The sequence below is a fragment of the Prionailurus bengalensis genome, chromosome C2 (assembly GCF_016509475.1).
Source record: "Prionailurus bengalensis isolate Pbe53 chromosome C2, Fcat_Pben_1.1_paternal_pri, whole genome shotgun sequence".
Taxonomy (NCBI): Eukaryota; Metazoa; Chordata; class Mammalia; order Carnivora; family Felidae; genus Prionailurus; species Prionailurus bengalensis.
Genome location: NC_057350.1, coordinates 83,938,514 through 83,965,912, shown reverse-complemented (window position 1 = coordinate 83,965,912; position 27,399 = coordinate 83,938,514). Strand labels below are relative to the sequence as shown.

Here is a 27,399-nt window from a genome sequence, read left to right as displayed (position 1 = left end):
CATATGACCCACAGAGCCTAAAATATTTACTGGTTAGTCCTTTATAGGAAAAGTTTGCCAACCTCTGATCAAAAGATTGCTAATAAAAGAATTGGATTAGTCTGGACCAGTAGTTCTCCTCAATAGTAGTTATATTTCATAGGCCTTCCTCATGCAGATTCTGATTCAGTTAAATTTTTTTTTAGGTTTATTTATTTTGAGAGAGAGAGAGAGAGACCACGCAAGTGGGGGAAGGGCAGAGAGAGAGGGAGAGAGAGAATCCCAAGCAGGCTCCATGCTGTCTGCCCAGAGCGCGACATGGGGCTCACAGTCAGGAAACTGTGAGATCACGACCTGAGCCGAAACCAAGAGTCAGATGCTCAAGTGAATGAGCCACTCAGGCACCCCTGACTCAGTTAATTTTGGACTGGGGTCAGGGCATCTGTTTTTATTTTAATTATAAAGTTTTGTATACTGAAATGCAAAGATAATTAGCATACCATTTGATGAGTTTTATTATAAACCCATGTAACCCATTTTCCGTTCAAGATACAGAAATTTTCATCACCTTGTGCTCCTTCCAGTTTCCAACCCCTATAGGCAGCCACTGTTCTGATTTCCCTTAGAATAGACTAGAATAGAATAGTGTGTCTGCTTTTTTTTTTTTTAACTTTATATGAATGGGAGCACATGCATTCTCCCACGTCTGGTTTTATTTACTCACCATAATATTTTTCAGATTCATATTTATTGTACCTGAATAGTATTCCACACTGTAGGAATACATCATAATTTGTTTATTCTTTCTCCTATTGGTGGACATTAGGGTTGTTAACAGTTATTATGTATAAGTTTTTAAGAGCATATGTTTTCATTTCTCTAGTAGAATAGCTGTGTCAACCTAAAAATGCTAACAGTATAATTCTATAGTTGTTTGAGGGCCAGATTAATGTAAGTGTACTTGCACCTGTAGAACTAGAACTTTTTCTGAAGACTTCCTTCTGTGTCTTTTTTTTTTTTTTTTTTTTTTTTAGTTTTTTATTCTTGAGAGAGACAGAGTGTGAATGGGGGAGGGGCAGAGAGAGAGGAAGACCAGAATCTGAAGCAGGCTCCAGGCTCTGAGCTTTGAGCACAGAGCCTGACGCGGTGCTTGAACTCACGAACCGTGAGATCATGACCTGAGTGGAGGTCAGACGCTTAACCAGCTGAGCCACCCAGGCACTCCCTTTCTGTTTCTTGAAATCTTGAAATCACTAGGGAGTTGGGGAATATATACTGCCAACAATGAAATTAGCAAGGTCATTTGATATAAGTCAATACATAAAAATTTAATTTTTATGTAGAAATTAAGTGCTAGCAACCTACTAAACAGTTCTGAGAGAAATTAACAAGACCTAAGTAAATGGAAGGAGGATATTCCATTATAAACATAATAAGTTATAAATACAGTTGACCCTTGAACAACACAGGTTTGAACAGTGCAGGCCCCCTTATACACAGATTTTTTTGCAATATAGTACTGTAAATATTTTCTCTTCCTTATGATTTTCTTAATTTTTTTTTGTCTCTAGCTTACTTCATTATGGGAACACAGTATATAATATATATAACATGCAAATATGTATTAATCAATTGTGTTTTTGGTAAGGCTTCCAGTCAGTAGTACATTGTTAATAGTTAAGTTTTTGGGGAGCCAAAAGTTAAACACATGGATTTTTGACTGGGGTGGGGGGTTGGCTCTCCAGTCCTGCAAGTTGTTCAGGCCTCAACTAATTTCTTACAAATATGATAAATTATGTTAACTTACTAAAAACATGATGTGTTATCCTTTCTCCGCCCCCCCCCCCCCAAAAATGGACAAGCTAAATCTAAAATATACGTGGGAATGCAAAGGCCTAGAGTAGCTGAGGCAGTTTTGAAGAACAAAAAACTAGGGAACTTGGACCGTCAGATATATGTACACTTTAAAGCTACAGCAAGGGGTGCCTGGGTGGCTCAGTCGGTTGAGCGTCCGACTTCAGCTCAGGTCATGATCTCACAGCTCGTGAGTTCGAGCCCCTCATCGGGCCCTGTGCTGACAGCCTGGAGCCTGCTTCAGATTCTGTGTCTCCCTCTCTCTCTGCCTCTAACCCACTTGCATTCTGTCTCTGTCTCTCTCAAAAATAAAAATAAACATTAAAAAAAAATTAAAAAAAAAAAAGCTACAGAGATAGGGGCGCCTGGGTGGCTCAGTCGGCTAAGCGTCCGACTTCGGCTCAGGTCATGATCTCACAGTTTGTGAGTTTGAGCCCCGCATCGGGCTCTGTGCTGACAGCTCAGAGGCTGGAGCCTGCTTCAAATTCTATGTCTCCCTCTCTCTCCTCCTCCCCTGCTCACGCTCGGTCTCTCTCCTTCAAAATAAATAAAAACATTAAAAAAAAAAAAAACTTAAAGCTGCAGAGATAGTGTTGAATTGGTTCAAGAATAAACAGAATAATGGAATGGAAAAGAGAACCCAAAAATAGACTTCCACGTATATGGTCACCTGATTATGACATTCAGTAGGGAAAGGATGTTCATTACCATACGTAATGCTGGGTTAATTAGATATATCCATTTGGGAAAACACTGAATCTTACACCATAAACAAAAATTAATTTGAGTTGGATATAGAGCTAAATGTGAAAGGTAAAACAATAAAGCATCTAGAAGAGAATATCTTCATGACCTTGGGCAAAGGTGCTTTGTAAACAGAACAGGTAAGAAAACTAGCCATAAAAGAAAAGGTCCATAACACTGGGAACCTCACTTCATTAGAGGTACAAAATTAAGAGTGAAAGTCAAGCCACATACTCAAGATAGTGGTGATTGATACATCTAACAAAGGAGTCCTAGCTAGAGTATACATACGCAGGCCATTGAAAAATCAATATGAAAAATATGGACACTAACTTTTCTTTAAAGAACGGTGAACATGGCACAAAAACAGACACATAGACCAATGGAATAGAATAGAAACCCCAGAACTAGACCCACAAACGTATGGCCAACTCATCTTTGACAAAGCAGGAAAGAACATCCAATGGAAAAAAGACAGCCTCTTTAACAAATGGTGCTGGGAGAACTGGACAGCAACATGCAGAAGGTTGAAACTAGACCACTTTCTCACACCATTCACAAAAATAAACTCAAAATGGATAAAGGACCTAAATGTGAGACAGGAAACCATCAAAACCTTAGAGGAGAAAGCAGGAAAAGACCTCTCTGACCTCAGCCGTAGCAATCTCTGACTCGACACATCCCCAAAGGCAAGGGAATTAAAAGCAAAAGTGAATTACTGGGACCTTATGAAGATAAAAAGCTTCTGCACAGCCAAGGAAACAACCAACAAAACTAAAAGGCAACCAACGGAATGGGAAAAGATATTCGCAAATGACATATCGGACAAAGGGCTAGTATCCAAAATCTATAAAGAGCTCACCAAACTCCACACCCGAAAAACAAATAACCCAGTGAAGAAATGGGCAGAAAACATGAATAGACACTTCTCTAAAGAAGACATCCGGATGGCCAACAGGCACATGAAAAGATGTTCAACATCGCTCCTTATCAGGGAAATACAAATCAAAACCACACTCAGGTATCACCTCACGCCAGTCAGAGTGGCCAAAATGAACAAATCAGGAGACTATAGATGCTGGAGAGGATGTGGAGAAACGGGAACCCTCTTGCACTGTTGGTGGGAATGCAAATTGGTGCAGCTGCTCTGGAAAGCAGTGTGGAGGTTCCTCAGAAAATTAAAAATAGACCTACCCTATGACCCAGCAATAGCACTGCTAGGAATTTATCCAAGGGATACAGGAGTACTGATGCATAGGGCCACTTGTACCCCAATGTTCATAGCAGCACTCTCAACAATAGCCAAATTATGGAAAGAGCCTAAATGTCCATCAACTGATGAATGGATAAAGAAATTGTGGTTTATATACACAATGGAATATTACGTGGCAATGAGAAAAAATGAAATATGGCCTTTTGTAGCAACGTGGATGGAACTGGAGAGTGTGATGCTAAGTGAAATAAGCCATACAGAGAAAGACAGATACCATATGGTTTCACTCTTATGTGGATCCTGAGAAACTAACAGGAACCCATGGGGGAGGGGAAGGGACAAAAAAAAAAAAAGAGGTTAGAATGGGAGAGAGCCAAAGCATAAGAGACTGTTAAAAACTGAGAACAAACTGAGGGTTGATGGGGGGTGGGAGGGAGGAGAGGGCGGGTGATGGGTATTGAGGAGGGCACCTTTTGGGATGAGCACTGGGTGTTGTATGGAAACCAATTTGTCAATAAATTTCATAAAAAAAAAAAAAAGAACGGTGAACAGACACTGCACTGAAGAGGATATCCAGATAGGTCATAAAGATATGCAAAGTTGTTCAATGTCATTAGTCATCAAGGAAATACAAATTAAAGCCATAGTGAAATGCTGTTACATCACCAAATAAAACACTGGCCATTCAAGTTTTGGCAAAGATGTGATGCAGCTGGAACTCACATGCCCTGCTGGTGGGACTAGAAATTGATATAATCACTTTGGAAAGCAGTCTGACATTTTCTGATCTGCCAAACTGCGGGTTAGATTCTAATAAATCTTACATTTATTAGATTAGGTTAGATTTCTAATTAGATTAGATTTCTAATCTTATTAGATTCTAACTAATAAATCTCCTACATCTGCCCTCCATTCCAGCAAATACACTTCTAGGAAGTGCACACATATGTCCATCCACCAAAAGACATATACAGGAACGTCCATTGCATTGTTGTTTTTAATAGCTAAAAGATGCTGATGCAAAGGATTATGTGCAGTAAGATTCCAGTTATGTGAAATTCAAAGTGGACAAAAGGTGATTATCTTTGGCAGGGAGGAACTACCAAAAGCATAGGGAGCCTAGTTGAGGACTAGAAATAACTCTATATCTTGATTGGAGTGGTGTACATGGGTGTAGACATAGGTAATTGAACCATACCCTTAATATTTGTACATCTTTTGCAAGCTATGTATCAATAAAAAGGAAGAGAGATGTATAGAGATGTATTAGTAGATCTCATTTGTAGACTCTGTTACATAGGAAAGTACTGAAGGATGTTAAGTATGGAAATGACACTAAAAAGGTCACTTAGGAAAATTTTCTGGTCCGTATATGCAAGGTGAGTTGAAAGGGAAGGATTAAAGGCAAGGAAGCTGATGCAGAAGCAGAAACTGTGTGGTCATGGTTTTTTGACCAAAAAGACGCAGAAATACAGGGAGACACGTGCTCCTGAGACCTTGCTATCTTCTGTCAGTAGATTTAGTAAGATTAAAGCCTAATGTGATTGGCTTGGTTATTTCCAAGCACAGCAGATCTGAATTTTGCTTATGCCTTGTGTCTCAGAACACTAATGCTGAAAGTTGATAAACTTAGCTGGAGAGATGATATCCAATAGGATATTAGAACATGCCAGCATTGTATTTTAATGTGTGTGTGTGTGTGTGTGTGTGTGTGCGTGCGCGCGCGCGCGCGCGCGCACGGGCACGCACGCAAGACGGGGGGGGGGGGGAATCTCACATAGTGGTGTGGTTGGCCCTTTAAGAAATATATAAAAAGCCATTTTATTGCCCGCCTTGTCATGAGCCTAGAGTTGCTCCCCCTGAGACCCAGGGTAACAGTTCTTCCCTTGTCTGCTGATCCTGTGATGATGGGTGCCATCTCAGTCCCCTGGCTGTGTCTCTGAAGCAGCTGCTGTGGCAGTTTCCTCCCTGAGTTTCAGTGGAAGAGCTTTTGTTTCTGCCTGCACATGTCCTTCCGTCATTGAAGGCTTACAGCTCTCTTTTGTTGCTCTTCCCTTGTAGTAAAGACTGAACCAGAAACGCCTGGGCCAGGCTGCCTCTCTCAGGAGGGTCAGACACCAGTGAAAACAGAAGAAAGTTCTGAACTGGGAAACTATGTCATTAAGTAATTATTTCAGTCCTTTCTAAGGGAGTTGTGATTTTGGTGTTTTTATGATACTTCTTAAAACCCGTTCCTGTGACAGCTGAGTATGTGCAGAGTTGTGTGTGTATAGAAGTAAGCCCCTTGATGGGTGGGACCTTCTGTCCATGTGCAGTTGAACAAGTGTTACTGCTTGATGCGCAGCTCAGGAGTCTTCAGTTAATACGCTGATGTCACCTAGGGGCGGGAGGCACTGGATTTGTTGCCTTGGAAGCCTCAGGTGGTACAGATCTCCCTCCAGTGGAGCTTGACAACATGTACTTTCTTTGCTGAATCCTTGGGTATGAAATTTCTGTGGGGTAATTACTCAGGTGTGTATACATTTTATGTCTGAGTATCCATACACCTGCCTAACTTAAACAGTTGCCTTTTCATGGGCCATACACAGTCATTGCTTTTTCTAAAAACATTTCATGAGATTTTCTAATTTCCAAATTGGGAACCCACCTCTGCCCATGTATTTTGAAGCATGTCAAATTACTGGGGACAATAGAAACTTAGCCACTTTCACATGATAGGTGACAGCAAGAGCTGTAATAACCCTAAGAATAGGCATTTGAATATAGAAAATTTTCTGCTCTAGTAGCATTAAATTGAAAAAGGTATGTGATTATTTAATTTTAAAACATAAAATTAAACATATTTGTGTAATTTGCCATTCCTGGGGTTTCATCTGGTTTATGTTTAAAAGGCTATCCGTGAAAGGAAAGACCTGCCTAGTACAATTGGTTATGTTTTAATTCCCTTGGAAAGAGGATATGTACATAAATTCGTGTGTGTATGTGTATGTGCGTATGTGTGTATATATATGTGGCTAGAAACCACTGTGTGTGTTTACTACCTTAATTTTTTTTTTATTCTCAGGATAGACCATTTAGAGACTATCCAGCAACTCTTAACAGCAGTGGTAAAGAAGATTCCCTTAATCACTGCAAAAAGTAAGATAATTATACTGAATATATGGATCCATTTTTAAAGCTGTGAACTACTTGGTTTATTGAGTCAACTTAAATCATATTGTAGTGTAAATTAATACTGATGTAGTAGTTATCTTAGGAGGTTTTAGTTACAACTATAGTTCATTTGCAGGATTTTAGAATTCATAATATCTTGGTCAACCAGTTGGCCTTTTACTGTTAACACTATGATCTATGGAAGGAATTTTTTACATTTGTTGTATGTAAATCTTAGTAAATCTTTTGTATAAAACTGCATTAGTTTTTAATGCTTATTAAGGCAGATTAGTCTTTGCCTGCAATGTGCCAGACTCTGTGTAGGCTCAGTATATTTACTGTCTCTTATGGGATGAGTGGTATTATCTCCATTTTACAGATGAGAAAACCAAGGCTAAGTAACTTACTCAAAGATCACTAGCAATGGGTAGTGAGGGAGGATACTAATCTAGGTCTGACTCTAAAGCCATTAATCTTTTATCCCTCACTATCCCACTTTGTACAAATGCACAATTGTCAAGACTCCCAACAGTGAAGTCTGTTCTGTCACTACCCATCATCAACAAGACTGAAAAACTTGCCTCTCAGTTCTTTGGACAGAATCAGCTGCCTTTAGGGGGCAGATAGCCTGTTGATACTCAGGCGTATGCTCTTGGGCAAGATGACTACGAACATTTAAACTTCCTTTTTTTTTTTTTTTTTTTTTTTTAAGTTTATTTATTTATTTTTGAGAGTGAGAGGGAGGGAGGGGCAGAGAGAGAGGGATAGTCCCAAGCAAGCTATGTGCCATCAGCACAGAGCCCGATGCGGGGCTTGAACTCATGAACTGTGAGATCATGACCTGAGCCGAAATCAAGAGCTGACGTTCAACCAGCTGAGCCACCCAGGCACCTTGCAGACATTTATAGGGAAGGGATGAAATAGATTATCATGTTACATTCATGGGAATATGAAAATGACAGGCCAAGTACAGCCTGCCCTGCTTATTTTTTTCTAACAGCAAAGAAATTACCTCTTTTTTTCTTGGTTGAAGTCAGGGGGGTCATTCTCAGGTAGTTCAAAGGAAACTTTCAGGGACATTTTTCTAGCCTGGCAGAAAAAAATCAGAAATCTGTTTTTTATATTTACTTAAAAAAAATTTTTTTAATGTTTATTTTTGAGAGAGACTGCACACGAGTGGAGGGGCAGAGAGCGAAGGAGAAACAGAATCTGAAACAGGCTCCAGGCTCTGAGCTGTCAGTACAGAGCCCAACATGGAGCTCAAACCCACGGACTGTGAGATCATGACCTGAGCTGAAGTTGGATGCTTAACCGACTAAGCCACCCCGGTGCCCCAAAAATGTTTTTTAAAAACTTAGATACAAATATAGAATACTAGAACTAGAAGGCAGGTTAGAGACCATCTGTCCCAATGGTCTCATTTTACAGATCAGAGAACTGAAGCCAGAGGGGTGCTATAGGATGCCTGACACCACTTAGTGAGTTCATGGCAAGGCCAGGGCTAGACCTCAGACCTCATGTTCCTAGTGGAATGCCATCTCCACTGATTTTAATAGGTAGTCGACTGCCATGAAGGTTGCTCTGCCAAAGAAGCCGATTTCCCAGAGACTGATGTTGTTTTGTATATCCATTTTGCCCAGTAAGGAATGTATATCCAATAAATAGGTCTAAAGAAACTTTGGGATATATCCCTCGCAGATAAGGTTTGATTTAAATCATAGAAACTTTATTCATAGAGTTTGCTGGATATGTGCATTCTAGGTGAAGATGCCAGCTGTTTTTCTGCGAAGTCTGTGGAGCAGTATTACGGCTGGAACATTGGAAAAAGGAGAGCTGCTGAGGTAATCCTTTGTCTGCCTGTTTGTTACACAGGCTGCCACTGAGTCTGGGAAGAAAATAACCAGAACACATGTGCATTCAGGCTGCTTCCATAAACCTTGTCTTCTGGAACAGTGACAAAATTTGCAACACATTTTATTAAATATTTAGTGGTAGAATTTTTTTCCTCCATTGAAAATCTCATTTTTTTAAACACTTGGAGCTAGCCTTTGAAAGGTCTACTTGTTTATCCTGCATTGGTAAAAATTTCTAAAAATCTTGTATGAATTTCAGTATATTAAAATGAAACCAGGTATTTGTTGAGTACTTCCAATGCAGCAGCTCCTATGCCAGATGATGGGGTTACAGGAGAAATTGGCAGGTGTGAAGGTATGCTCTGAGGAAGTTGGTGTGATGGGTTTGGGGAAGACTGGGGGAAAAGGGCACTAGGAGACCATAGGTTGAGACCAGGTGAAAAGCCTAGGAGTTTCATTGTTATTTCATAAACATTTGATATACATTCCTTGACTTCTTTAAAAAAAATTTTTTTTAATGTTTATTCATTTTTGAGAGAGATAAGAGACCGAACATGAACGGGGGGGGGGGGGGGGGGGGCAAAGACAGAGGGAGACACAGAATCCAAAGCAGTCTCCAGGGTCCGATCTGTCAGCACAGAGCCCGATGTGGGGTTCGAACCCACGAGCTGTGAGATCATGACCTGAGCCGAAGTCAGATGCTTAACTGGGTGAGCCACCCAGGCGCCCCTCCTTTACTTCCTTTAAAAACTTTTAGGGGTGCCTGGGTGGCTCAGTCAGTTGAGTGTCCAGCTTTGGCTCAGGTCATGATCTCACTTGTGGGTTTGAGCCCCGCATCGGGCTCTGTGCTGACAGCCCATAGCCTGGAGCCTGCTTCGGATTCTGTGTCTCCCTCTCTCTCTGCCCCTCCCCTGCTTACACTCTGTCTCTCAAAATAAACATTTAAAGAAAAAAATTTTTTTAACTTTTAAAAAGCACAATCAGATTTAAAAAAAAAATAATTCTAACAAGTTAGCATGGTAATTTACAGTTGGATGATTTATTTTAACACATTGCTAAGTTGAAATTAATTGTGGTTCAAAAAAATATTTTTTTAAGTGGCAAAGAGCAATGACAATGCGAAAAGTCTTACAAGAAATACTGGAGAAGAATCCAAGATTTCACCACCTGACTCCCCTTAAAACCAAGCACATTGCTCACTGGTGTCGCTGCCATGGCTACACCCCACCTGATCCTGAGACACTGAGGAGCGACGGGGACTCTATTGAGGATGTGCTGACCCAAATCGACAGTGAGCCAGGTACACCTTCGGTGGGGCTCACTGGGCACCACCAGTAGCCCGAGAGGTGTTTCCGTGGAACACGCTCTCATCCCTTCACCCTCCACGGTTCTTGGACCACTTCAACCCCAGAGGACTTGAAGAGCCACCTTAAAGAACATGAGCATTTGCTCACCTGTAGCTGTGTGTCCTGTCCTCCCCTGCCCCAGCCAGGAATGTTCCAGCCTGTGACATACAGCAGGCACACAGTTAGATCATTTCTTCTTTGAAGACTTTCCTAACCCACCTCCTTTCCTCCAGATAGAACTGACTTCTCCTTCCTTTGTAACCTTGCAACCACTCATAGACAAGTCTACCCAATCTCCTTGAAGATGGAGTTGCTGCCTTATCCATTACTTTATTTCCAGACCTAGCTAGGAAGTGCAGCATCCAGCATTGGAGGCTCAGCTGGAAACAACTAATAATGTTGCAGACAGGATGAATTGTTTTATGGTAAAGAAACCAAGAGTTGTGCTGTATGGGGTGGGAGCAGGGCATAAAAGATATTTTGAGTTTCACCTTAATAAGAAAGGTTGTTTTCTCCTCCCAGCTCTACACTACTTGTGTAGAAAAGCAGAAGCGCCACCTCCCAGTCTGAGGGAGCCTGGGGTCCAGGGACAGTGTGGGAGACCTTTGAGACACAAGTTCAGTGTTCTCCCTGAAGCTTTCCAGAGCGCCCTCATGCAGGATGACCTCTCCTTCCTCTGAAATCCAGCAGCATTTAGTATCAAACCTTCACAGTTTGTCAGAAAGAAATATCTAAGTTCTTTGGAGGACAGAAACCATACTGATTATCTCCATACCTCATTGGTGGCATACATGAAGCACCATACTTTACATATACAATGCTTTCTGTTAATATGGCCGATTAATTTGTAAGTACCCAGTCAGTGAAGCAGAATAAGCCAGGAGCTGGTGCCCTGCCACCACCCTGCTAGGCACCCCTAAGCCCGTCTTGTGCCTGGTCTGGACCTCACTTCCTTATCCTGAAGTGAAAGGCATGCATTGTAAGATTCCCAGGTCCTCCTCTTCTGGCTTTCAAGTTCTAATACTCTTTGTTAGACTTTGTGTAAATCGACTTATTAAAAATGAAAATGTTAACAGTACTTAACCTCTGAGCAGTGAGAGGTGCTCATGTGGGTGATTTTTATTTTCTTCACTGTGCACTTTTAAGTTTTCCAGATTTAAAATATGAAAATCAGTTACTCATTAGCATTTGGGGCTTGAGGGGATGGCCTAGTTTTGGGTGGCGTAAGTCAGAATTGTGTAGTGTCTGCTTTGTCTTAGATTGCAGTCACATCACATATATGTTAACACGAGATGCCGGTCTCTGTGCTTGTCTGTCTCATGAATCACTAGTTCTCACAGTTACAGATCCATAGAATTCTAGAACTGGAGAGAAGGTCAGCTCCCCTGATACTTATCCCTTCTTCTCTGGGTCTCAGACTGTTGGTCTTACAGAGATGGAAAGTCCTTTTCTTTTGCCACCACAACTGCCCTAAGACTAAGTACCTCTCATTTAGAGTGCCCGTCGTCATTCTCCTCTGCGGACAGCCTCTGCCGGAAACTGGAGGACCTACAGCAGTTCCAGAAAAGAGAGCCAGAGAATGAAGAGGAGGTGGATATCCTCAGCCTCCCAGAGCCATTAAAGATCAACGTCAAAAAAGAACAGGAAGAGAAGCAGGAAGAAATGAAGTTGTACCTGCCACCCACACTGGGGTCTGAATTTATTGGTGACATCACACAGAAGGTAGGGGCTGTGGCCTGTTGTGTTTTTTGGTCACAAACCAGGTGCTTCATGCTCAGACCCTCAGCTTTATAAACCGACAACCAGACTTTCCTGTCTGAAATGTGTTGAGTCACTTCTGCCTGACGGACTTGGGTTATGCTCTCTGGGTGTCCCCTTTGCTACATCAGGGCAGGAAAACTAATTACATGTGGAAAGGTTGCTTGCTGGCCGTGGAACTGAAGCAGAGGCAGCTAGGTGTGGACACTTTCTACTTTCATCTTTGCTCTCATTCGCCTCGGTATAGAAGCACCTCTCCCTCCTGAGGCACGCGGTAATATTGCCAAGTGGTACTTGAGAGGGTCAGCTCGTCCTAACATCTTATAGCCCCCATGTGCCCTGCCTGTGGTGTGGGTGTGGCACACACACTACCCTGCAGTACTGGAGAGAGTTCTCTCTCCTCCTCTGGTGGAGCTCAGCTGCTCTTCAGCATCTGTCACCTGTACTTGGGACCCAGAGGGGAAGAGTCTTTCTTTACAGGAGAAAATGCCAGATGGGGCAAGACTCAGTTTCCAGGTATATGTTCATCACCTTTTGCAAACAGGGCCTGAAGTCTGATTCCAGGCTTTCCAGTGTCTTAATCCTACTATCAGAATTCGTGGCAATTCTGACCATGATCTTCATGAAGGAGATTTGGGGGTAAAAGCAGGATTATAATAATATTTTTTTTTAAATTTTTTTTTTTTTCAACGTTTATTTATTTTTGGGACAGAGAGAGACAGAGCATGAATGGGGGAGGGGCAGAGAGAGAGGGAGACTCAGAATTGGAAACAGGCTCCAGGCTCTGAGCCATCAGCCCAGAGCCCGACGCAGGGCCCGAACTCACAGACCGTGAGATCGTGACCTGGCTGAAGTCGGACGCTTAACCGACCGCGCCACCCAGGCGCCCCTATAATAGTATTTTTTAACAACCACTCAGAAACAAAGAGAAATAGGATAGCGTATTCTTCCAGTTGTTACATTTTGTGTTACTTCCCCTGAGTTTTGTCCAGATTGCTTGAGAGTTATTCTTTCAAGTGGACATCCCTTTGGGTATCCAAGAAGTGTGCTTGTTTGGAGAGATGTTCTTTGTAGGGTAGAAGGAGGAACAAATGGCTTTATTCTCCTTTTCCAGATTGGGATCACCCTGCAGCCCGTGGCACTTCACAAGAATGTGTATGCATCTGTGGTAGAGGACATGATTTTAAAGGTGGGTGCCTGCTGGCAGCAGAGGGCCCATGAGCTGCCTCCAGAGGCTGAAGCACTGAGGTGCCAGCCAGGCAGGATAGTCTGGGTCCCAGGCTGTTTTGAATAAGGGACAAAGGCAGAAATGGAACATCGGAGATGTGTTTTTTCATCTTATTCAGGCTTAACATTTCCTTTTTTTTTCCTCCTTCTGATTTTTAAATGAACTAAATCATGGGTCTTCTGAGTGTTAAAGCATCTCCAAGAGTTTTTGCGCTGGTGTCACTCTAATGATACTTCTTAGTGCCTTTTGAAGCGTTCTGAGGTGAGCATGCTCTCAAAGCAAAGCCTTGGGTTTTCTCCACATGTCACAGCAACAGAGAAATAACCACAGCCGTGCCCTCCCTGGGCAAGAGGATGACAAAATTGCTTCCTTACCTGGCCCGAAGCAGCTCCTTTCCTGATGGACCCCTCTCGCAGCAGATATCACTCACAAATAACCCACACCTGTTTTTTCCTTAAAAAACAGTGTCTGATTAATGAACGTTATCCCCATTCAAAATTTCTCAGAATCATGGGCTTTATTTTTGTGAGCTAATATTCGTGGTCTGTTACTTGAACGTTGAGTTTTTTCTTAAGGACTTTTGATCCTGAGATACAGTTTTCCAAGTTTTGTGTATGGGACGGGGTCAGATGTGTCCCTTCTTACCAGCAGGCAGGTGGCCGTTTCTGAAGTAATCACGTCTTCTGTCATAGGCCACAGAGCAGCTGGTGAACGACATCCTGAGACAGGCTTTGGCAGTTGGATACCAGACAGCATCTCACAACAGGTACTCCTACCTCTTTAGTCCGTGGTACTAGGTTTACAGATCTTTCCTGACAGTTGAGTTGCCCATCCAAAGGTTTTATACTTACTGAAATCAATCCAGTTGGAGATGGAGGTGGCCGTGCTTGGGACGTTCTCAGAGGCAGACAGGCTCAGGGTTCTGCTTGGTCATTTTGAGAGACTCTCTCGTTGTGAAAGCTCACTGTTTCCCCAAGGTCTGTATCTTTCCAGTCACTACTTCAGACACACTGTTCCAACACTACAGGGTTGAACAAATACCAACTCCTTGCAATTAAAGATAATAATACTGTCTGTTACGTGTCAGATGTTGGGGTCACACATTGCATATGTTACCTGATTTATTTTCCGTTGGAGAACCGTAACCCTGTTTTTAGAAGTCAGGAATCTGGGCTTTGAAAGTTAGTGTTCCCTGCCTTTCCCTGCACATGTGTGATAGAGAACCTACATTCACCTCAGACCTCACTGGCTCTAAAGCCCACAGGCTCACCACTGCTTTGCTGCCTCCCTAATTATCACTGATCAGGACACGGAATTTTGCCTTTTCCTAGTCCCTGAAGAATGGCAGACAGGCTTTTCTTTGTTCCACATCCTGGCATTCCTTTCAAAGGAAGCAAGTATTTTATCCCAGTATATATGCTTAAAGCGTGTCATAAATTTGTAAAATTTACAGATGTATGAGTGTCTGAGGACACGAAGAGGCCTAGATCAGAGGACCGTTAGGTCAGACATCACAAGAATATAATACATTGGGCAGTGTGGAAGACGTCTTTAAAAAGAAGGAAGGGGAAATGGGAGTTCCTGGAATGCTCCTTTCCCGGCATGAGATCCAAGAGTGGGCTGAGGGCCTTCTGCGGCCCCTGCTCACTGCCGTGGTCCTGGCTGTGCAGATACAGGGTAGCCTGGGCGCTCTTGATGAGAACATTTAACATTACACTGGCCTGGCAGGACTCCACCTCCCATCTTCCCAAGACAGAAACAGGGGCCCACACTACTGTGGTCCTTTGACTCAGCTTTTAGTGTAAGATTGAATTACAAAAACATTCTGTTGTGCTGTCCACTTTACTTCCTTCCTCTTTCCTCAATCCTCAGTCTTTTTTCCCCACTCAACCAAGTTCTTGAAATCCATCTCATACCTGTGACTGGGAAGTCAGATTTGAGTCCTAAAGAGGGCTGGCAGTGAAGAGGGCAAACCAGTCTTGGCCGAAGTGAAAGAAATGAATAGGGAAGGAGAACCAGTGAGAGGACGCACCTGGCCTCTCTGCACCCCATGTGGCCCTAAACCGGGTGTCAGCATTGTCCCCTTCCAGTAGGGCCTATGTACGGGGTGGTCTGCTTGATAAATGGATTAATTCAATTATTAAATGCCTGAGAAAATTGCACCTAATATCCTTTGTTTTTTTGACAGGATTCCCAAAGAAATCACAGTAAGCAACATCCACCAGGCCATTTGCAACATTCCTTTTCTGGACTTCCTCACAAATAAACACATGGGGATATTGAATGAAGATCAATGAAGATGCCCTCGGAAAAGCAGGATTTGAAGATGTAGCCGAAGCTTTGAACTGTGATGTCTCCTCTTTGGGGAAGGAGGTTATTTTCTGTGTGCCTCGGAATATTATGGCTACCAAACCATTGTCTCCACCTAATTCTCTGTAACACCAGAGTGTTCAGTCCCAGGTCAAATCCCTTCAGGACAGAACCTTGTTTCCTGATTCTAGAATGAAGCTGTGAGTGGATGTGTGCTCTGTCAGCTGGCATTTGCTCACTCTCTGTAAAGAGAATCTCAGAGCTGGGCCAGGCCATGTGTAGCAGGTCCTTCTCTGGGCGTCAAGGGGCACCTTTGGCTTGAGTGTAGGCAGAGAATAAGACTGGCACCAGAGGTTTTCACCCATTCTGAGGTTACAGGCAGTTCCAGCAGTTACCTGGTAACCTCTGGAGACAGACTGGGCTTCGGCACTCGGTGGCCGTGGTGCAGAGGACCCAGTCAGCTATAGGAAGCAGTAATGCCTTGTGGAAAATAAGATAGTCTGGGAGCCTGCACGCTGAGCAGAAGTCTTTGTTCATGGACCACAGGAACATTACTACAGCCAGGCTCAGAGAACTATCCAGGAATAGATCCCAGCATAGTCAGGGAGAGGTTTGCTATAGTCAGGAAGCTTTTAAAATATGTTAGTAATCGAGAACACCCACAAACTCCAGGTACCTGGCAGACTTGTACCAGCTTTGCGAGTGTGCGTGCGGGGTGGAGAGTGGTATGTGGGAGCACCTGCCACTGAGCCCCTGTTGAGTGCCTGGTGGGGGGCAGCCTCTGGGGCAGGCCTGCTTGGACCGTAAGTCCTGTCAGTGGATTTAGTGTCCTGTTCTTTTCCATTCAGTCTTTTCAAAGAAGAAAAGCTTTTCAAGGAAACACTGAGTGCCTTAAAGAGAAATAACTGCCGAAGCCAAGAGGCAGGAATGTCAGTGCTCAGAAGCAATGAGAATAGGTTGTATCCATATGTGGAGCCCTCTCGGTGGGAGAGGTGAATAGAAGAAGGGAGGTTTGCAGTGCCCGCGTGACGTCCAGTTCCATTAAAGATACTCTGTCCTAATCTTCCTAACATAGTCTGTGTCGAAGGAAAGGAAAGAATTTATTCTGTTACTGGGAATCTGCTTGGAGGAAGTTTGAAACCTGTGAGTCAAACTTATCCAACCAACATAATTCACATTTTCATGAGTTCTGTAGGCGTTTGGGTCAGGAACGGAAGACAGGGTAGTGACTGAGAAACCTGCACTTCTTTATTCAACATCTGAGGATTGCAGATGCAGAAGGAAATCTATTCGGTAAGGCAGTGGGAGGCCCAGGCTTAGTAAAAAAAAAAAAAAAAAAAAAAAAAATTTGAGTACATAAAGGCTCAGGTACTCTATACATGAACTGCTGCAAGCAAGGTGAGTGGGCAAGTGCACAGAGTTATTCAGCAGTGGACTGTGACAGATTTACAGGAAGATTTGGTCCAAATGGCAACAGGTTCATTTAGTACATGTATGGAAGCCTAAAGTAATTATCTTTTTGCAAATGAAATATTAAATGATTTAATAGTTCCCATATGTGTTAATGTTTCAAATGTGTTTGTATCATAACATGTAACATAATTGTGTAACAGAAGTCTGCAATAAATCTTTTAGTATTTGTGATGGGTTCTTCGGAGTTTGAACACTACACTTGGTAGGGTTCTTACATTAAGTCAGAGAGAGCTGGAATGGGGCAGAGGTATAGGTATTTGTGGGTTTACATTAATTATTCCACTTCCTTCCAAAAAGAATTTACAGCTCTTCAAGATAAAGGATTACAGTTACATAAAAATCTGAAAAAAAAAATTGGAAGATGCATGTTGACTGTGGAAGTAATTATTTCTGACAGCTTTGGGGCAAAGGAAAACTACCTAATTGAGCTCAGAGCCTACTCAAAGAGCCAAGGCCAAAGAGGGAAAACAGCTCCTATTGTCTAACAAAGCACACTGGATTTTCCGGAAAGATAGAATTGGTCTATGCTGAGGTCTGGAAGAAGTTACTCCTGTGATACAGTCCTGCTGTGACCATCTGCTATCAGAATGTCTAAAAAAATTACCAAAGATGCAGAAATATTTCAGAACTGACCACTTTTTACATTCACCCTTAGTAAGAACTAAGGGCTTTGGAAAGCTTTGGTTCTTCAAAGGCAAGAAGTTTGGAAGGGAAGGACGTGATGGGAGTCCAGGTACGTAGCTTTCTTGGGACCAGACTTCACTTACTGTCAGCCTCTAGGGAAGTGAAGTGTCTGGAGGAAGGAGAAGAGGGGCAGTGCTTAGGCTCCTACCCGAGTGTGTGCCTCAGCCACAGTTTTGACCGGAGCCATGGGACAAGGATTTGTGTCACAGGCACTCCACCTCAGTTGGAGACTCCCTCTTACTTAAGCCTGTGTGCACAGGGCTGGCAGAGTTGATCCCACTCAAAGGGGAGGTTCCCCCATCTTCCTCAGGGTGGGCTGCAGGGTCAAGGTTTTCTCAAAAGCTGCTTTTTGGAGTTTGGCCTAAAATCCTGGTGTTAGTACAGGTGTGAGAGTATTCCCATTTGTGATGGGTTTTTCTGAGTTTTGAAGCACCATGGAACAGAGGCCAGACCTTGATCGAAATGTAGGTGAGGACTTTGGAGGAGCCTCCCTCTGGCTGGGCCTCACGGTGCATCCTCAAGGCGGCTGCCGGCAGTGCTAACATTGGTTATGGAATCATTGATTCTGAACTCTTTTGGCTGAAATTAGCTAACAGATTGAACTTTTTATTTTTAAAAACATTGCTCTTTACAGAATTAATACAAAAATGCTTATGTAGAAACTTTAGCAAATATAGCAAGGTGTAAAAAATTTGTTACCCATAATTCCCCTTCCCGAAGATAACCACCATTAGTATTCCAATGTATTTTTCTATCTTTATCTAGTTTATATAGATGTGTAGGACATATGTTGGGGGTTGACACCACACAGTTGAGACTACGGTCTCAGGTGCTTTGGAAGGCCACTCCAGTAACATGAGGGCAGGCTTTACTGAGACCTAGCATGGGTGGAGGAAGTTCCTTCTTCAGAACCCAGATCTCCTACTAATGAAGATCCTCCACCATAGTGAGGACAATGATTGGATTGGGGGTTTTGTGAAAAGCTGTCCTGGTACATTCCAGAAAGGTTCCTTGGGCACACACTATGCTTTCCAGAGGCAGGCCCCCGTTACCCTGCTGAGGTACCGCACCAGGGCTCGGCTGCAGGGAGGGTGGTGATCTCCGTGAGGTACTGCATCCAATGCCAGTGTGGAGGGCAGTCCAAAGGGGGAGTCCCTAAGATTTGCAAGCCTCCAAGGGTCAACCAGCAGTAGTTGATAAAGTCCTTATTACCAAGAGGAGGATAAAGACATATGAGAAGGTGCTCCATGTTTATAATTAAGGAAATAAACCATAACAGTGCATTTTCGCATTTTAGTAAAATCAGATTGTACGGTTAATCTGTTCATTTCCCACAGAATGCACAGCAGCAGTCTCTTTTCCCTCAGAAACCTTTAACATGCAAACCAATGAAGTCTGAAATAATGGAACTCTTTGTGTAAGCATATGATTTGGGTTTTCTGGCTTTAAAATGATTCAGAGCATCTCCTTTGCAGGACTGAGGGAAGGCTGTGCCAGCCAGAGCTAGCCCCTCTGAGGGACCAGGTTCCCTCCAGCTCTCAGGGGCTGTGAAACCTGAGTGCCACTGCAGGCTGCTTAAGTAAATGTTCTCCAGAGCCCCTTGGTGCTGGAGCAGGATAAAGATCCAAAGGGAAATCCTTGAGTTTCCTTTACCCAAAACTGCCATTACCTTGTGCACCCTAATCTATAAGAAGGGGCAGAAACCCCTTCAAAGGTTTGACCACCTGCTGTGCAAACCCGGGCCAGGCTGGCTCCCTGTGGCCACATGGGCTGGGACTTACTGGGAAAGGAGGCAGCTTTCCAAAGTCAACAGCTGCTTCCTCACAGCTCCCTGTGACTGAGAGAGCAGGGTGGGAGTCCAGGGGCTGGTAGAGATGACACTCTACAGTCTCTCAGGGAGTAAGGCTAATGACACTTCTTACCCCAAAAAGCTCCCAATGCTTAGCAGGTGTGTACCATGTTCCCTTCTAGTCCACTGTTAAGGGAAAAAACTGGAATTAGTAATAAACTATGGGGCTCAGAAGCCCCAAGATAAATGTCATTCACTCAGTACTTAAAGCACTCAGCACAAGAAACCTTTTGTTAAAATGTAAGGGTCATCTTGGCTCTAAAATATGCCTTTGAAATTGAAACCATATAACTGATACTCTGTACCTTTTGGAAATGTCATCCTGGTTACTCAGCATCATGAGTCACATGCAGGTGATTACCTAAGATTTCTTCTACAACCTGAATGGTGGGGCCATTTGTAGGGATATCCAAGGACAGTACTGTGGGTGGCCATAGGTTACAAAGTTACCATGCAGCCTGGGAAAACGAGAAGGTGGACCTTACTGGTTTCTTTCGAGCAACTGTTCTGTCCCTAGTCCTCAGCCCCCGTGGACCAATTCAGTTCACAGCAGAATTGATCCTTAAGTTCTTCAGATTTAAAAACGGAAGGGTGGCCAAAAGAGGCAATTTAAAAAAGATCTGAAGCCTTCTATACTCGCCTTGAGGAACAAGAGGATGGTTGAGGCCCAGAGCCCAGCTGTGTGGGGCCATGTCCATCTGCACCTCTGCTCTGCACCAGGCCTGCAGTCCGGGTGGCAGTGGGGGAGAGTGGTGCCCGCAGCAAAAGACAGGCCTTTCCCCTGGGACAGCAGGGAACCAGTCCCAAGATCTCACCCCATTCCCCATCTCAGCAGCACTGTGTTCCAACTCCACTATGGCACTCTTCCTTGGTGGCAGTCACACGTTGAGGATCCGGGGAGCAGGAGCATGAAAGATGGCTGACGGGTTAGGGGTGAACTTCTTCCTCCCCTCAGTAGCCTGAAAAATGAAATGTGGCCCCGTATCAGTGTGCCTTTCCATCAACTTTCCCTCTTCCCCCAGTTCCAGGAAGAAAATTCCCTCCTCCTGTCCTCCAAGAGTTGAGACTGCTGACCTAAAGGGTCCAAGGGGAAACATATGCAGGGGGCAAGGATTTTCCATTCTGCTGAGGCCTGAATCACCTCCCTCCCATCTCCTCTCACACAAACGCTAGGGACTTGGAAGGCTCATCGCTAGTCCTCACTGGTAATGGGTAATATGGATTTAGGAGGGGAGGGGACACTCAAGCCAGCACTAGGGAGATGCCCACCTGGCTGGCAACAAAGGACCATCTTGGTTCTCTGTTGGGGGATGACTGGGTGCTCAGTGCTGTCCGTGGCTATAATGACATTTTGCACCATCCAATCTGACTCAGTCCCTAGCCTGGGGAAAAGGCATCTGTTCCCACACCCGGTGCAGCCGGGAGCCCAGCCCCTTGCCCCACAGCACCAGTTTAGCCTGACCTGGAAGCTGACCCCAGGGCTGCCGTCCCAGCCGGAGCTGTGGGTTGTGAGGACCGTGGCAGGTTTTGCCTTTGTGGATCTCGATGGCTTCACTCCAGTCCAAGCCTGGAATTCCTGTCTGCAACAGAGAACACGGACCCCCCTTGCACAATGTCAGTCATCCCTCCTGACTCTTCAGGGGCCACTGCCATTGCCCCGTGCTTCCTGGAATGCCCTGGCCAACCTCCACCGCTAAAATCCTGCTTTGGATCCAGACGCAAGCACCTAGTAGGTGCTGGGCATCAGAAACCACATCCCAGCCCTTCCTTCAGTGCTTCCTGTTTTGTCTCCAAGCCACCCAGAACCTATGATGGTCGGTCCCCAGCTCACTGGTGGCCCTTACATCCACAGGATGCCAGCCTAGACAGCACCCAGCGCAGCAAAAGTCTTCCATACCTGGTTCCGACTGAGAAGGAAAAACAAGAGTATCATGTTTATGTTTTAATAATTTGTCTTATTAACTCCTACAAAGACAGGACAGATTGGACGGGTGACTCAAAAAACTACAAGCCGGTCTGGCTCTTGCATGGCACCGTGCACATGGGTACATCTGCCTGCGTACGGGAAGGAAGGTGGTGGGGAGGTTGGGGGGGGCGGCTCCCGGGACAGAAGCGACAAGGCAGGCACAGATTAGCTCCATGTTCCCGGAGTCCATTTTTTGATGAAGATTTAATTCCTCAATTCCTCCGCACACAAAAAAGCCCTCTTTAATTCTATCAACTCCCCTGCTAGAAAGCTCAAGAAGGCAGAGACCTCCTGTGTCCATAGGAGCACCTGGCCAAGGCAATGTTCTATAGGAGAGAGTCCAGCTGGCCAGGGGCAGCACCCACATGTGGGCTGGGTCCATTCTTGTCTCATCCCACCCACAGCCCTGGCTGGGTTTCAGGCCCAGAAGTCAACAAAGCTGCCTCTTCTCCTTGGTGGCAGCAGCACAGCTGGGCACCACTGGGCAGGCCGCTCATGGAGGGAGCAGCTGCGCCTGGCCACGGTCAGCACTTGGGGGTGCCAGGAGGCAAGTGGGGCCAGGGTCCTATCACATCACTTTGGCTTCTGAAGCTGCAAGGTTCCAAAGACCAGCTGCCTGAGCCATCTGCCATTCTGTTTCTCCTGCGGAAACGGGTCCTCCCCTGGGCGTGCCCTTCTGTCCCCAAACTGAGCTGAGCCTTGGGCCTGGCAGCCTAAGCCTGCCACCCTACGGTGGCTGCAGGGGTCCCAACATGGAAAGTGACCAGAGCCAGGAGTGAGAGTGATGCCCATGGCTGCTCCTGGGGCAAGGCTGGTGCTGGAGACCAGTGAGAAAAGACTGCAGTGGGATGGAGAAGGGACCTCAGAAACCGGGTGACTGCCTGGGAGAGAAGGCAGGCAGAAATGGCTCTGGCAAAGAATAAGAACACAGCCACATACACCATGTGCCTCCCCTGACCAGGCTCCGTTCCCATCCAGCTCGTTTGGGCCTCAGCTGGACCCTGGCGGTGGCAGTCCCACTGAGGGTCAGGGGCCACCTGTGGCAACACCGAGAGCCCTGAGTTCTCAGCCCAACAGGGCTTCAAAGCCATTCGTTCCTCTGATCCTCAGTTTCCTCATGAAAAAGGCTACTGACACACGTGTACAAGGTTATGATGAAACTTCGTGCTGGGCACTTCAATGGTTGGACCTTTGACTCACCAAGGAAGGATAAAGGAGGATGACTGAGGAAAGAGGTCTTCTAGAGTGGGTGGAGCTAGAACCTGGGCCAAAGGTGCCAATGGCACCGAGAGAATTCCAGAGGGGAGGCTCTGGGAACTTCTCAGGAGAGACCCAGGCTGGTTGTGAAAGCAAGATTCCCTGCACCCATCTGGCCAAGCAAGTGAGGCCGATCAGCTTTCACAGGAGCAGCAGGGGCTGGTGAGTGGCCACAAATATTCTGGTATTTTTGGATTCCCTGGATCTGTTACTTTTCCTACTGAATTTCTTCAAACTGTTTGCTCAGATAACATGCATCTTACGAGGAAGAGTCAGGATGGAGTTGCACATGTCAAGCCCTAGAGTGGGGAGGTGAGGGGTCCCAGAGGTCAGCTGGCATGGTGTTGGGGAAACCAAGTTCAGCAGTGGTCGTGGGTCTTGGCCAGAGTTGGGATATGGGGGCCTAGGGAGCCAAGCTCTGGCTATTTCTGTTTTACAAACAAGGAAAGGGTCAGAGAGACCAAGTGACCCACCAAGTTTATACCCCAGGAAACCAGAGCTCCAGTGAGTCCCAGCTCTGGGCAATACCTTTCTACCACTGCAGGACACCTCAAGAAACTAAAGGACCCAGAGGTGGCAACATCTGGGGGGTGAGGTCTTGGGGAGATAATCTATGGGAGGAGGTCCTGAGCCTGGTGCCTGGTACGTGCTAAGCAGAGAATAACGACTGGTACCTTTGGCGTTACTGGAGCTGGGAAGACCCAGCAAGACATCCAAACCCACCATCTGCTTAAGACAAGTGAGGGGCTGCTTCTAAAAGCTCAGTCTTTGCCTGAACGTTCCCAGTGAGGAGGAGCTCAGCACACCCGAGGCAGCTCACACCACCCTCCTTCCATGCGAATTATTAGAAAGCTCTTCCTTTCCCTGAGCTGAAGCTAGCTCCCCACGGGCTCTGCCCCAGGTCCTGCTCCAGGTCTGGAACATCAGCCATTTGAAGGGGTGCACACCCAGGCCCTCTGGCCTTCCAGACCTCTCACCATCCAGGCCCCTCCAGCCGGGCCTGGCACACAGCAGTCAGAACCATCCACAGCCTGGCTAGGGCCTGAGCTGGACTCCGTGCTTGCCCTGACATTCCCCTGTGAATTTCGGCAGCTTGGCTAGAACATGCATCAGTGAACGCAAGACCCATCCTGCAACTACCATTCCCCTATTAAGTTCCTGAAAAACTGCACACCCAGGAAGGAACCTCTGGGGAGATAGAATGTTCTACATATCTTGAAAATTACTGTATGGAAATTCTACCTTAACACCTTTGATTTTAAAAATAATAAAACTGGGGCGCCTGGATGGCTCAGTCGGTTAAGCGCCTGGGCTCTTGGTATCAGCTCAGGTCATGATCTCAGTTTGTGGGTTCAAGCCGCGCATCAGGCTCTGTGCTGACAGCATGGACCTGCTTGGGATTCTCTCTCTTCCTCTCTGCCTCTCCACCACTCGCTCTGTCTCCCTCTCAAAATCAACAACAGACTAAGGGAGAAAGTTCATACCTTTTTGCCCCTTTAATTCTGTTTATACTAATGAAATTGATAAGAGTAAAGACAGCTATAAAGATGCTTATCACAGAAGTTATTTTTTCCTCTAAAAAACTTTTTTAAAAGGTAGTATGTGTACATGTTTAAAAATAAACAGTTCTTCAGAGAATGAAAAGTCACTCAGTGCCCTTCCACCCCTGGCAACATCCCTTCCTTCTCCCCACTCTGCCTCTGTCCAAAGATTCCTGTTTTTTCACATATCCATCCAGAGATAACCTATGCTTATTTGAGCAGATAAGTGTATATCAATACCCTTTTTAAAAACACAAATAAGAAGCACACTGTTCTGGGTTTTGTGGGTTTTTTGGACACATACCCATCCAAGATCTTCTGCCATCAGTACATTCTAGGCCTCCCAGTAGCCCATCCTCTGGGCTATAATTAACCAGCCCCTACACATCAGTAGGGCAGTGGGACTGTTTCTATCTTCTGCAGTACAATGTTGCAACATACCTTATACTCCTTAGCTCCCACCCTACTTTCAAGGATACTTGTATGGAAAACTCCTGGAAACGAAGTACTGGATCAAAGAAAGTGTTTTTAATGGTCCCAAATTAGAAACATCCCAAATATTCAATGATACGACAGCAGATCAATAACTGGACATCAATACGTGGATAGTATATCCCTAGGATAAAATACTGCACATCGATTAAATTCACGTTGTAAAAGAACATCTAGTAACATGCACAGACACCCAAAATAGATGGAAAAATGTGTACAGTAAGGATCTAACCATAGAAGAATTACAAATGGATATACACACTCAAACGTTAAGGATTAGAAAGAACTACCAGTTTGGGTAGGATTAAGGGAGTATTAACTTGTTGTAATGTCTATAATTTCCAATTTTTCTATGGTGAGTTTATGTGACTTTTGTAATAAGAGAAAGAAAAAAGGAAGCCCTCAGTTGTCCAGGGGCAGAGCTAAGGTGGGGGCAGGGTGGACCCACAGATCTGTCCTCAGCGAAGGCCAAGTCACTGGCTCTCGGGCACTCAATGAGATCCCGGGGACCACCTACTGGGAGCTCCGTGTGGTCCTCACCACCAGTAAGTCCACAGTACACTGGCCAGAGGGAGCTCACGCAGTTGGCCTGCACGCCCCCTGCCTATGGTTAGGCCCACTTGGCGGAACTTAAAGCAGATTTTAACTCAGTCAAAGGCAGGTATTTCTGACAGGGCTGCCCGAGAGGAGAGCGGGCTGTGAGCGAGGTAGTGAGCTCCCTGTCAGCAGAGATGCTCGCTCATTCACTCAGGCTGGTCAGGGAGCAGCAAAGGCGACGCCTCCCGTGCTCTGGGACCAAAGGGGATGGCCTCCGAGGCCGCCTCCCGGAGTGGTGTGCGATGGGGGCTCCAGGCGCCTCCTCCCTCCCACCCAACGTGGTCCTCAAGGCTCTCGGCTTGTTTCCTCCCACCGCCGGGTCCCGACTCCAAGCACTCCCCTGCCTGCAGCCTCATACCTGTACGACGTGGTCACCGCTGCAGCCGCATCCGCGTCGCCGATGGGGAGCACGTAGACGCCCCGGCTGGGGGCCGTGGGGGGCTTGCTCCTGCGGCCGCTCGCACCGGGCCCCCGCCCTTGCGGCGCATCCCTGGGCCCCGCGGGCGTCCACACACCGAAGTCCCGCTGGTACTGAGTGAGTGGCACGTCCCGGCCAGGGTCCCGGGCGCCTGCAGGGGACGGGCCCCTGCGCGAGGCGCCGCCGCCCGGGCCCGGCTCCTCGCTCTCAAGGTCCGAGTAGTTGTGCAGGGTCAGCGGCACCGCCACGTCGGAGCGGTCCAGCTGGTTCCAGCGCCGCGCCAGGCAGCAGAGGCGGCTGATGCAGGGCCACGCCATGCCGGCCCCGGTGTCCCCGCTCGGCTCCCCGCGCTCCCGGCTGCACCGCCCCCGCCCGGCGTCCCCGCCCCCGCGGCCCTCCCCGCGCCGCCGCAGCGCCGCCCCCTGGCCTGGGGGTGGCCGTCCGGGGAGGGTGGAGGGCTCGGCGACAGAGCTTGGCCTGGGCTACAGCCGCGGAAGAGCACGGTCGGATGGGCGCAGAGACGGGGAGAGGGTTAAGGGAGAGCGGAGGCAACCGAAACTGCCTGGAGGAATTTACCAGCGTCCAACTTGAAGGTCTCATAATTTAATCAAGTTCCCTTTAACGCTGTCTTCTAAATCGGACCTGGCTTCGCAGAGAGCGAGGGCTGGGTGGCAACGATGCCTTGCTGACCGCAGTCCGCACCTGCCAGGGTGGCGGTCCTGCATTTGTGCTCGACTGCTCCGCGGGGAGTTGCGGGCGGGCGCACAGAACCGAGGTGCCACGCTGCGGGGATCACAGGGCAGACGTGGGGCCATGCTTCCCAGAGAACACGTGTTTGAATCGGTCAGTGCGTCACTGTTTGCCTTTATGGTGCTAAATTTGTAACAATCAATTCAATTTTCATTGAGAACTGGCATTAGCCCTAAATTGACCTTTCCCTGGATTTTAAAATTCCTAATTTTAAAGCACGGCAACAGAGAGTTTAGTGTTATAAAGCTGCCGACAAATCTTTGATCATTGTGCTTTAAAAATTCTCTTCCCTCCTGCAGGCATTCTTTTTTTATTGCAGAGCAAAGTTTGGGTAATCCTTCAGGCTAAAGGTCAGTCTGTTTAAAGCATGACAGGGCATCAGAAGGAACTCCCTGGCCACACAATAGACTTCCTGAGCATTTGACCTGTGACCTCAACGTGCACTGCAGAGCAATGACTAATTAAGCTACTGAAAGAGCATGAATTACCCACAGCTCCATCTCAAGCATATACTTGGACAGTATCCAGTCTGCACCTTAGAAAAGAGAACTGCAGTACAGCCCTGACCAGTCAGGACTCCTCTCCCAAACCATCGCCTCTCTAAGCTTCCAGTCACAGCAGGTGACAGGGCAGCTGCCCTACCAGGCCATGACCCAAGAGAAGAGAAGCACACTGGAGACACTGGGAGGTTACACACCTGCTCTCCCTGGGTGGGGTAAGCTGTCTTTGTGTGACCTCTGTGCTCCAGGGCCCGGGGTTAGCCAGTGGAGACATTTGGTGACTACAGTATTCCGTCCTGCAGGAAAAAGAAAAAAGAAAAAAGAAAAAAGAAAAAAGAAAAAAGAAAAAAGAAAGAAAAAAAAAAAAAAAAAAAAAAAGGCAGCTCTTCTATTTCTTCATTCATCAACCAACCAAGAGCACTTCTATGTGCCTC

At 46.0% G+C, this 27,399-nt stretch overlaps 2 protein-coding genes across 4 annotated transcripts in view; one reads left to right on the top strand and one right to left on the bottom strand.

Annotated features, from left to right (window-relative positions):
• YEATS2 (YEATS domain containing 2) overlaps positions 1-17,082 on the top strand; it is a 116,509-nt gene extending 99,427 nt beyond the window's left edge. For all 3 annotated transcript variants that reach the window (XM_043594782.1, XM_043594783.1, XM_043594781.1), the window contains 8 exons: positions 5,852-5,954; positions 6,855-6,928; positions 8,705-8,784; positions 9,895-10,096; positions 11,638-11,864; positions 13,015-13,089; positions 13,821-13,894; positions 15,317-17,082. In XM_043594782.1, coding sequence (XP_043450717.1) covers positions 5,852-5,954; positions 6,855-6,928; positions 8,705-8,784; positions 9,895-10,096; positions 11,638-11,864; positions 13,015-13,089; positions 13,821-13,894; positions 15,317-15,425 — 944 coding nt within the window. In that variant the 3' untranslated portion in view covers positions 15,426-17,082. The remainder of the gene's footprint in view (positions 1-5,851; positions 5,955-6,854; positions 6,929-8,704; positions 8,785-9,894; positions 10,097-11,637; positions 11,865-13,014; positions 13,090-13,820; positions 13,895-15,316) is intronic.
• Positions 17,083-18,180: 1,098 nt separating this feature from the next.
• On the bottom strand, positions 18,181-26,090 carry MAP6D1 (MAP6 domain containing 1). The gene is made up of 3 exons (XM_043594787.1): positions 25,656-26,090; positions 20,907-21,024; positions 18,181-20,403 (listed from the first exon to the last, which is right to left on the bottom strand). Exons 1-3 carry the CDS (start codon positions 26,030-26,032, stop codon positions 20,323-20,325), a joined length of 576 nt encoding a protein of 191 aa, XP_043450722.1. The 5' UTR covers positions 26,033-26,090; the 3' UTR covers positions 18,181-20,322.
• Between the last annotated feature and the right edge of the window lie 1,309 nt (positions 26,091-27,399).

Excerpts from the sequence above, each read along its gene's own strand:
- MAP6D1 (XM_043594787.1), bottom strand. The coding sequence starts at position 26,032 with ATGGCGTGGCCCTGCATCAGCCGCCTCTGCTGCCTGGCGCGGCGCTGG. Across the intron at positions 21,025-25,655 it reads GCGGTGACCACGTCGTACAG|ACAGGAATTCCAGGCTTGGA; the intron begins GTATGAGGCTGC and ends TCTCTGTTGCAG. Across the intron at positions 20,404-20,906 it reads GCCCTGGGGTCAGCTTCCAG|GCTACTGAGGGGAGGAAGAA; the intron begins GTCAGGCTAAAC and ends TTCATTTTTCAG.